We start from the raw sequence: 12,025 nt of genomic DNA on the forward strand, positions 1-12,025 counted from the left end.
AATTCCTGGTTCCCAGTTTGGTAATCTTTTTGCTGTATAATCATAATAGCTAAAGCAGTAGAAGTGAACATTTATTCGGGCCTACTAGCTGCTTGACTCAATGTTAAGTACTTTCATGAATTACCTATTTTCAGTTTTACAACTGCCCTATAGATAGGTATACATCTTGTAAATAACAGAGCTAGAATTAAAACTTAGGTTTGTCATAATACCAAGAGAGGCAGTACTGTGTAGTCATATCACGACACATTTAACATACAAAAATCCACCAGTTAAAACATTACAGAGGGAACCATTTGCATATCCTGGCCTGGACAATGAAGGCTGACAGAGAATTGTGGATTCACGTCTTTCTCTTTATGCCAGGGATCCACTGAGAGACCAGACTTAACAAGTCCAATAAATCTTGTTTTGAATTTTAGTTCTGCTTATTGCTATGTCTGTAATCGTGGACAAGTTACTTAACTTCTGCACACTTTAGTTTCCTCTTCTTTAAGATGGGATTATATATAGCATTTCATATAGAGTTACAAGGATTAAATGAGAAAATACATTTAAAGAAATTAGTACACTGGCACAGAATGAACATCCAATAAATGCTAGTTGCTTCTTTTTAATTTTTTTAGCTATCATATTTTAACTACTTACTTTCTGATAAAATTCATTAAAAAAATTTTTTTTAACGTTTATTTATTTTTGAGAGAGACAGAGACAGAATGCGAGTGGGTTAGGGGCAGAGAGACAGGGAGACACAGAATCTGAAGCAGGCTCCAGGTTCCGAGCTGTCAGCACAGAGCCCAACGCAGGGCTCGAACTCATGGGCTGTGAGATCATGACTTGAGCTGAAGTCAGATGCTTAACTGACTGAGCCACCCAGGCGCCCCATGATAAAATTCATTTTTAAGAAATGTGATAATTTATATTGATAATTCTTTTTTGGGGTAATGTAAATGTCCAAGTAGACACATTTTGTGTAAAGAAAGGCATCTACAAGAATATTATGCAAAGGATGCTCCTTAGAAGGTATGTAAACCTTTTTCCTCCCACATAGGACCCCCCTGTAGTGAACTGGCCCGTCATCTTCACTCTAAGCTTCATCTACAGAATTTGGGTTCCATGTTGGTCTACATACAAGGATTTTTAATTTTTTTTTTAAATTCTTAACATTATTTTTAAGATTTTATTTTTAAGCAATCTCTAAACCCGGCATAGGGCTCAAACTCACAACCCTGAGATCCAGAGTCACATGCTCCACTGACTAAGCCAGCCAGGCACCCCCAAGGAGTTTTTTAAACAAAAAATACTTTATTATTTCAACCTAAGAACTGATTATAATTCAAATGCACAGCTTTGATATGAGCCCTGATAATTTCCCTGAACTCAGTATCAGTATTTCGTAGTAGAGGCCACTGAAGCTACCAGCCCATAAGCAACTATGGCTGAAAGAACTTAAGGAGTGCCTTGGAATTAAGACTTATTTTCCCATTCCTGCACATAGTTTTGGCCAATGCTAAGCAGACTCCCAAACAGGTATCAGGTATAAAGGCATGAGTCCTTGAATCACATGAGACATCAATCACAGTACCATTCCCATCTTCAGTGCCCCTGATGGACCTATTGTATTTCCTATTGTATTATGTACTCAGTAAATGAGAACGTGTTTGAGGAAGGGACGTAGTGGTTACTGGCAAATGCTTAAAAACTGGCTTTCAGAGCAGGAGAGCTGACTGACAGCATTTGCCCATCTATGTGGCTAAATATTCTCACCATCGCCGATTTAAACTACCAGTGGTTTAACAACTATCTTTCAAAGTTCCTAAAAACTTAACGATTGGCTCTTGCAAGCCAGTCTGAGCTAGTTCCAGCAGCACATCAATGGACAGAAGGCTAGGATGCAGTCTAGGAGGTAACCCTAGGTTGTTCTTCCTTAGCAACTGGCTAGTTACCCTTTTCCAAAGTAGAGGACTTGTACTACACTTGAGCAAGAGCCAAGGGCTCCTCTGACCCTACTTCCTTGGCCTGAAATGAATCCTAATCCTCACACCTGCCATCTACTCTCCAGGAGCCTGCTGTGTAAAATGGTTCTCCTTTATGCTAAGAACAAACCAGCTTGACTTCCAGATTGGACAAATTCTCCAAATGCCTCACTGCTGGCTTCCATCTGCTAGATGGGACCACCTGATAGCAATAAAAATGCCTGATTTATACCTGAGCTTGCTAGGACCTTCTTCCAGTACTGAATCTTAGATGGCCAGCTACCCCTTCCAGTTCTACAGCCAAATCTCCGATTCTACCTCAACATAGGGAAAAAGTCTCTATACTCTGACCCCGTTTCCATTAGCCCTTGTTACTATCAGCGATTATGTTTTAAATCCAAACCCCTGATCACTTCCTACTCTTAAAAGGCAACAAGCTTCAGAAGTTCAATATAATTATTATAATGTAGGAGGATGCTCTCTGGTTATAAGAAAGGTATGGATGGAGAAACAAGAGCCAATTGGCAAATACCACTAATAAATGTGTTTCTTATACACGTACAAACATCTTTAAATGATCTTACCTTACTCATAAACTTTCTCAAATACATTTAATATAATGCTGTTACAGCAAGATGATTAGATCAAAAGAATACCAAAACAATAAACTTCATTTTCTAAGGTTTTTTTTTTTCTTTCATCCAATGGACTTTCTGTTTACAACAGCCCCTTTTCCTCTTGTTTTGTTTTCAACCTGAACAGCTGCATTAATATGGAAAGCATACCCAGGGGCCATTAATATGAAAAAAAGCTTTACTTCCCAATCACTGGAAATTCTTAAGCATTTCTATAGGCCAGAAAGAACCCCTGTTTCGTTCAGCTCTTGAAAAAAGAAATGAATATTCAGAGGCACGGTAAGAACACTGGGGCTAAACCTTGATACATTTCAAACATTTACTTAAACATGATTCAGCTGTGGGACGTGAACTTTACATATTTACATATTCCGCAGAGAAAAGGAGTCTCGTCTGGTCTGCCAGCTGTTTTCTGTTTGATCAAGCTTGATACCTTGGGAATAAAACTCACTATGTAGTAGTAGTAGTTATTAGCACTCCAGTAAAGCTGAAGACTCTTACCTGTACATTTGTAATCAGAGGCTACCCCTTTAAGCACAGCGTCAAAAATGGACATTTCCACTCTCTGCTTTCTGTGGTGACAACTTAGAAGCAAGGAAGGCTGGGACACAATAAAGTACAAAAAAGGTTCCAGCTGCAAGTCACCGGCTCCTCTTCGTCCAGGCTGCCGAACGATAGTTATACCAAGTGCCTGTCTAGCAGATGACCTCGTGGATGCATGAAGGCTTTCGAGAGAGATGACCCCTATTTTCTTCCCCGAAGGAAAAGATACGCTGCTGCTCAAGAGATCTTCTGCTGTTACGGTAGAAATACATGGCTGGCTGGGCTTAGCAACATCTGAATCAACTTCTGGGAGATTTAATGAACTCTTGCCTGGTTTTTCATCATCCTTATGTTCTTGGGATTTTGATTTGGGTATGGCCGTACAGGAATAGGTCATTAGTGAGATTCTACTTGCGGTAATAAATACGTCAAAGGGAATAAAATTGAGATTTTTTACAATTGATGACTGGCGTGAGGGACGGGCGATGCGATGCTGACTGGTACCGCTGTGCTGCTCTATTTGTACTATTCTGATCTTAACGCTGTCACTGCCAATTCCACTATCCTGAGCACCACTGTACCGAGATGAGGTTTCAGCCACGTTTCCATCAAACGTTTCCATTTTTTTCTGTTCTTGCTTAGAGATCTGTAAGGAAAAATAAAATATTTTAAACTAGTTACATCCCAAGTGTTATTATATAAAGGACGTTATATAAATATGTTGTTAAAATGGCTCTAGTATTACCTATATCAGAGTAATCCTAAAAATCAAGTAACCATTCAAAAAATTATTCATATTAAAATGCCGAGGAAATACTTGAGAAAAAGCATCAAATGTGCATTTCTATTATTAACATACACCTTTGAGTATATTTTGAGTCAGACTTCCTGTCTCTGGACTGATACTAACAGTAGTATGGATTTAAAAATGCCTCTTTAAAGAATATATTAGTCTTCTTGACAGTGATTTTTTTTCAAGTAGTGTAATAAACTCGTATTTCCAAATCATGATTACTATCGGTTGAAATTCTATTTTAGGTAGAAGTAGCTTATACTGTTTACCCTTGTCATTACAGAATTAATTTATAAGTTTTTGGATAGGAGGAAAGAGAGGGAAAAGTCAGCAGTCTTAAATTATGAAGGAAAAGAAAAGTAAAATAAAGTGTATTTTATTAAAAATGAAGTTCATTTTTTCTCTACAATAGGACTTGAGCCAAGAGTATATATAAGTGATGAAGCAAAATACAAGTAAGTAAAGCCCCTGAAGGTGGATTCTTCTTTTGTGCACTAAAGGCTACTTATTCTCAAAAATTTCCATCCACCACTCCCTGTGTGGAGAACAAAGGACAATTTGGTGGCAGCGGCAGTTCCCATCACTGTGGCAGCACAGCACTGAGATCTCTAGTTTGCTCCTCTGCTCCCCTTTCTTAGGTCCTGCCAACCATCAGTTTGTGAGATGCTACTCGAGACCTAGATGTTTCATTTGCTTTTTTATCCAAGTAACAAGATTCATTAAAGAAGCCATGGACAATCTGAGGAAAAACCCAAATCCTCCCGACTATCACTTATCACCAAACATGACCAATGGTAATATTTTAGTGTACTTCCTTTCAGTATTTTTTTCTCCACCTGTACAAAGGTGCCCCCTGCCTTCGGTCCCCTTATGGTTATGATCATACCATAGAGACAAAGTATATCCCAGTTTTTAAAAATGCTATTATACTCTTCATAAATGCTGTTTTAAAAGGCTGCATAATATTTCATTTAGTGTTAGGAACATTTGTTCAACCATTTTCATATCATTGAACATTTCAGGTTAAAAAAAATTTTTTTTTTAATGTTTATTTATTTTTGAGAGAGACAGAGACAGAATGCAAGTGGGTTAGGGGCAGAGAGAGAGGGAGACACAGAATCCAAAGCAGGCTCCAGGCTCTGAGCTGTCAGCACAGAGCCTGATGCGGGGCTCGAACTCACGAGCTGTGAGATCATGACCTGAGCCGAAGTCAGAGGCTAGACCGACTGAGCCACCCAGGCACCCCAGAACATTCCAGTTTTTAATTTTTGTCAATAAACATGTGTGGAAAAACACTTAGTATTTCCTTAGAAAAGGCTCTTAAAAGTGGAATTACTAGGTAAATGGTATAAAAAAGTTTACGGTTACTGAATATTGTCAACACCCTTCCAAAAAGGCTAAATTAATTTATATTAGCACCAGCAATGGAAAAATACTCCCCAATGTACTGGGTATTGCTTATCATTTCTTAGGCTTCTTTAATTTAATTGATAAATATAGTATCATTTTTCCACATGGTACAAATTATTATGAGTTGCTTATGAAAATGTTGAAGGCTGTTAACTAATTCAAGACAGTGATGTAAGAGTCACTAGAATTTTATTTTACTTTTTTCATTAGATTTTTAAAAATATTTCTTGCAAGTTGATTTTAAAATAGCTGAAGGAGACATATTGTTATCAAAGTCCAACAAGAACTATCTGAAGCAAAAACAACTTAACCCTGTTTTTTTTTTTAATTTTCTTTTAACGTTTATTTATTTTTAAGACAGAGAGAGACAGAGCATGAATGGGGGAGGGGCAGAGAGAGAGGGAGACACAGAATCAGAAGCAGGCTCCAGGCTCTGAGCCATCAGCCCAGAGCCCGACGCGGGGCTCGAACTCACAGACTGCGAGATCGTGACCTGAGCTGAAGTCGGACGCTTAACCGACTGAGCCACCCAGGCGCCCCTTAACCCTGTTCTTTGAAGGTACCATGTACTCTTAAACCATTCTATCTGTGTGGTGCTCTTTCCTGCCTGGAGAGCCCCTTCTGAGCTCCTGGTAGCTGGCAAATATTTAGCTATCCATCAAGACTCAGAACAAATGACACTTGTCTGAGAATTATTCTCTCATTCTTTTTCTGCTTGGTGATCCTAGCACTTTACACATACTTCAATTTCTTCTCCTAAAATGTTCTGTGGTGGCAGTATTAGATAGTGTTAAAATATTTATAGGCTTTACAGGCAGATGGCTGTGGGGTCAAGTCCAATACCTTCTGACTGTAGGATTCTGGACAAGGTACAAACCTCTCTAAGGCTACATAACCTCATCTGTAAAATAGGGATATTAAATTTGACCTCAAAGGGTTTGAAGATTCAATGAGCTAATTTGCCTACAGAGGTCAGCATAGTGTCTGGTATACAGTAAGCACCTAATAATGGGCAGCTGCCGTATGCCTGTCTCTCTTACCAGGTAAAGGACTGTTGGAGGGACTCAGCCATGTCACTTGGCTTCTATCTATCACTAGGGATTAGTGCAGAGCCTGACATATTGAAGAGAAGATCCAGAAATGTTTGAGGATATGTTAGTTTCTGACAGAATAAGAAATGAAAAAAATTGCTCTGCAGACTAGAAATACATGATTGTTAGTATATAAACACGTGGACACAGACCTCCCCATATACTGTTCTCTTTAAGGTCTTTCCCAATATATTCATGGGCTCTTTCCTGATCTGCACTCTACCTTGTGAGCTGACCATACTTTGCGCAATCCTCACAGTCTCTGCTGGGTCCTCAACCTCACGCTGGGGACATTCACATCCAACCAACAAAGTTGCTGCAGCACTAAATGAGTTAATGTGTTCAACACACACAGCAGCATGCAATTAAGGGTAAGTTAAAAAAAAGAAGTCCCCTTCTTTGGGAAGACTTCCTCAACCCTACCAGATGGTGCCAGTCTTACCAGCTTTTGCAATTTTGTAACAAACTAATATTATCTTAGCACTTCTCACACTGTGTTCTGTCTCAGAGCAATTCAATGTAAGCCACTGAAAATAAAAAAAATAAGATACCACTCACTGAGTACGTTTGTTATTTGCCAAATGTTAGCACACACATACATTTTCTATACCAAGTGTTATAACCCTTTGAAGGAGTACTGTTATCCCCGTTTCACAGCTGAGGAACCTGAGGCTTAAAGGGATTGATCAATAGATGTAAGGTCAGTCAGATATTAGGCAATGGATAAGAGGGAACGCCATTCGTATTCCTAGCACACGATATTCCTTGTAACATAGTAGAGCTTAACAATTGTGTGCTGACTAAATAAACAAAGGAGCATATTTAACATAAAAATTCAGTAAAATAAAGAGCAAGGCAATTACCAAATGATAACTTAATTTTAAAGCTTTTAGTTATCCCTATTATAAAAATTTCAAATATACACCAGATCCATTACCAACTAGGAATTCTCAAATAATATGTGAAAAAAGTAGTCTAGGACTTAGTGCCCACGTTTTGAGGCATCACAAACTAAATATCTGTATACAACGTAATAAAGAAATAATAAAGAATCCCTTTAGGCTGAGTTCCGTGGAACACCCAAACCCAGAAGTCAACTATTTTTATTCTCTCAGTCAGGAAAGGCGAACACAGTTAACTACATGAGACTACTTTGTATGAATAGAGCATTACATTTTCTGATTTACAGATTTGTTATTTAAAGTCTAGTCTCTCCTTCCTTAAAGTAAATTAAGTGTTCCCCAACAGTGTTAACATGACAAAATAAACCTCCCGCAGGTAAAGATATTTAGTGTTCAGCCCTATTACGTGTTGAGATTGCCACATTAGGCTCTAGTGAATGTCAGGTAGCCTGATCTTGAGATATAAATAATCAGCAAGGGCAGGATGGCAGCTATCAGCTTGGGTCATGCAGGTTACTGAACAGAAGTCAGACGGTAACTAATTCTAGTCACTACTGAGCAGAATGGAATTTGAACCAATGACCCAGAGATGAAAGACTCTGACTCTCACTGGAAAAAAAAAAAAAAAAAGTACAACTTTCTCAGTACTAGGAAACTAAATTCTTAAAACTGGGTTAAAAGCCAAGATTTCCTCCATTTTTCTAAGTTTCCACACTATTTGTAGCAATGAAATAAATAAGCTGATGATTTTTGAGACATATTTAAAAATCCATTGGTTTGTCACCAGTTCACTGCAGATTTATCTATTATACTAAAGAGTATCTGGCCTGCTCTTGAGAAGTTTTATAATTAATTATGTGTGCTAAGCCCTAAACTTGGGCATCAATTTACTATTCCTTTGTGGAAAGAGAAAAGTTCACCATGTAATAACTCTGAAAATAACTTTTGCTTTATTATTGTCTGAGGGGACTAATAATTTAAGTTGTCAAAAACCAGCAATATCTGCTTGCTGTTAGTGAATGCAGCAGCAACATGGATCTCTGGGCAGTGCTGTTACATCAGCTCTCCCACTCTTTACCTAACTCATTTAAAATGGACAATAAAAGTTTTCTTTAATTAGCTACTGGTGTGCATTAACATGATCATGATTAAACCATAAAAACCAACTGTACATTACTCTGGTCCCCTCTTCCATGTGTTTTGAATTATTCTGTTTGAAAATGTACTTTGCGTCCCTTTTAAAAGTTCGACCTTCTGCTTTCAGAGAATTAAATGCATATTACTGTAGTGAAGAAGATAATGTTTCAGACCTCCAGGCATATATTAAACACACTGGCAGCACTTGAGACAAAATGCTTTACTTATTAGATACTTCCTATTCTAAACAGTGTCATCAAAGGCTAAAAACAAAATCCATATAAAAGCTGCACAATGCTTCCACACAGAACCCGTGCCAAAATCCCTGTACTTTCCAACTAATGAGGAAAGGATGTGTACTCTTAACATATGAATGTAAGATTTTCCAAGCATTCACTTTAGGAAACTGGGCTATTGATTCCATATGGGTTATGTTAAATGAAACTGTATTGGTAAAATAACCTTTAAGATATCTGGCATGATAACTATAATTAAACAATATTTAAAAGACTAAAACAAAAGGGAATTTGGTTCCACAATGGCTAATTAAAATAAAATGAAAAAACACAGCCATGCCATCTATCAAGATAAATTGTTATTGTTTAAGAACTATTTAAATACTGTTAAAATATACTTTTAGATAAAATCTGAAAGAGCTGGAAAAATATTTGTGGCTGAAAAATGGATAGTTTGGTGAAGTAAAAAGTATAGGACTCTGAAATTTTATGCGGAGATAACAGCTTTAAAGCTTTGAGCACAACCAGATGGTACTTAAATCAGAGGAATTCTACGGTTTCACTATCAATGGGTTTCAATACGAGAAGATTTTCGATAGCTAGGAAAACACATCAAGTTGATAGTTTACTTCTTAGATCATTTCAGCGCATTTTCCCATCCTTTCCCAGCTGGCGGTGGCACACACCCTAGCCACCCAGGGAAAGGTGCTGAAAGCTGTACTGGGAGCTGGCGAGCTGGAGCCAATTCCTTCTTTTAATGCATGGAGATAGGTAAGTTTACTAGCTCACCCTGGAGTCTGGCGAGAGCCACAGTATCTCAGGAGCAGGGGCTAAAACCATACTTGAGTATGTGACAATACCAAAGAATGTGTTAAAATAATTTCAAATGACATTAATTAGATGTTCTTCAGTAGCATTTGGGAGCACAGAAAGATAAGCTTGACTGACTGAAACTTCTGGTTTGGCCATATCAACGTTTTTATGGGCACATTCAAAACTCAGCCTCATTAATAAAAATGCTTCAAATAAATGGACATTTACATTGTTAAAGAAAAATATGTAGAAACCAACCTCTTGAGAATTAGCAAGATCTCAAACAAATACATTTTGTGCTCTGATGGATGACCAAAAAAAAGGGCAATTCAGCATCTATTCCAATGCTTCGTCATTTTAAGGAAACCTTCTTAACTATACACCAAGCACAGATATATCTACGTATTTTCCCACCTTCCTATTGTAATTATGGTTCTGTAACAGCAATGCAGAAGTAATATTTCCACCACGCGACAGTCATACTTTAACCTTCATCAGAATATCTTTTGCCGATCGGAAGATCATTTTTCACATCTTATAAATTATGAAAAATCAAGTGTGAAACCACAAAACCAAAGTGACAATCACTATCTGTATATCACTGTGACATTTACTCTGATTTTACTATCCCTGCTAAAATGTAGTAGTGTCTTCAAAGAAGTAAAGATCTTACACAAAATCAAATACAATACAAAATCAGTTACAGTATTTTAATGGCTTCACATACTGGAATTACAAAGAAGAATTTTTACAAGCTTGAGAAAATTATGTGCCTCACTGTCTAAACATTTGCAAACATACTCTTCTAGCTGCATCTTTTAGAAGTTTGGTTTTTGGGATGGGGTGGGGTACTGCTGCTGGGAGAAGGTCGTTGTATACTTTTAACCCCAAAACAGCCTACTTTGGAAGTTTTACATAAATAGCAAATTGTCGTAACTATTGGCAATACTTAATTTCTGCTGGATGAATTAATTTAATCAAGAAAACAAAGTTTATCTTTAAGTCTCAAATTTTCAGTGATGTCGGCATTGTACTTAATAAACTTGTTATCACTTTATGCATGAATTACCATAAGAGCTCAGTGATGTGCTAGGTAAAATTTAAGCACATGAAATTAACTAAAACATTATAAAGAATAAATTACCTTCTTTATGAAACATCTCAACTGTCACCAATCCATGTTATTTTTAACTTAAAAACCAAACTTGAACAAGCACTGGGTACTACAGATACACAGTGTTAGAAAAGAAGGGCTTTTTAGATTTTATTTCTCTAAGCCAAATGTTATACCAGATTCCACATAATATAATTGTTCCCAGTTGGATGGCAAAAAAAAGTTTTCACAATACTGCAGTAATTATGCAAAAGAGCAGAACTAATGACACCCATCACTGCTTAACAAATAGAATGGTAAAGAGTACTACAGTTTCAAGTTTTCCCTTTCCTGAAGTTACTTTTCCGGCTCTTTGAAGTAACAGTATGAGGCCACTACAGCCTGCTAAGTGTCAGTTCACATATTCACATTTCAAGACCAGGGCTAAATGCAACAAAAGCAGCATGGTGATAGTCCAGGCAAGGTTGTGTTTTACTATATAGTCCATGTTTGGTCTATTGTTCTAATTAAAGTTGTAAAGTACAAAAACGGACCAGTTCTAAGTGCCAAACGGACTATATAAGACCTTGGTTATTATCAGTGTGTTTCAATATGGTAAGCCAAACAAAACAGTCTACACACCAACCTCTCCACATAAGTTCAAATCATACTTCTTGAGATTTTATCTGCAGTGTTGACCTTTAGACTTTTGTGTCTGTCTGTCCTTTTTATACATATACAACCTCATAGCATAAACTTATTTTCAGGAGCTTCTAAATTCATGAAAAAAATTAGTCCCAGGTGAAACTTTGCATTCAAGGCCTTAACTGAGAAACAGTTCTCATTCTCTCTCCCTCTCTCTCTCTATGTCTGTCACATATAAAATTAGAACAGGTTGGTCCTTTTTGTTCAAGGAGACTAGATCTAGTTGATTTATACTAACTTCTGAACTTAGGTTTGACTTGTTTGCTTTTTGTAATGATTCAGTTTTTAAAAAATAAAACTTAACACATTGTGGGAACTTGGATCTTTATCAAAACAGATGCCTCTACGTTAGAAAAAACACCCTGCTTTGAAATGACCACGATGTTAATTCTTAAAAAGTGGCTACTGTGTGTACCAGGTAACTACCTCTCATACTGATGAAATCCAAGGTTCATACCACTAATGTCAATGTGGAAACCATTTTGTCTCATCGCTGCTTAAAGATTTTCAATAGGATTAAATCAGCTGCAAGTCCTTATTATATCAGGGTTTACAATTGTGTCTGAGCTGGAGTCTGTTTCTCATAGAATTTTACTCAGAGACGGACTTAGATTGGCTCCTTAGAGCTAGTCTGATTTTACTAGAAACAACTGTATCACATCAGCCACTCTCATAAACTTGCCGTAAGATT

At 37.3% G+C, this 12,025-nt stretch overlaps 1 protein-coding gene across 3 annotated transcripts in view; it reads right to left on the minus strand.

Moving 5' to 3' along the window:
- Positions 1–12,025, minus strand: part of VPS13B (vacuolar protein sorting 13 homolog B) — an 805,502-nt gene that overhangs the window by 207,298 nt on the left and 586,179 nt on the right. For all 3 annotated transcript variants that reach the window (XM_049633567.1, XM_049633568.1, XM_049633569.1), the window contains exon 34: positions 3,113–3,800. In XM_049633567.1, coding sequence (XP_049489524.1) covers positions 3,113–3,800 — 688 coding nt within the window. The remainder of the gene's footprint in view (positions 1–3,112; positions 3,801–12,025) is intronic.

The sequence above is a fragment of the Panthera uncia genome, chromosome F2 (genome assembly GCF_023721935.1).
Source record: "Panthera uncia isolate 11264 chromosome F2, Puncia_PCG_1.0, whole genome shotgun sequence".
NCBI lineage: Eukaryota > Metazoa > Chordata > Mammalia > Carnivora > Felidae > Panthera > Panthera uncia.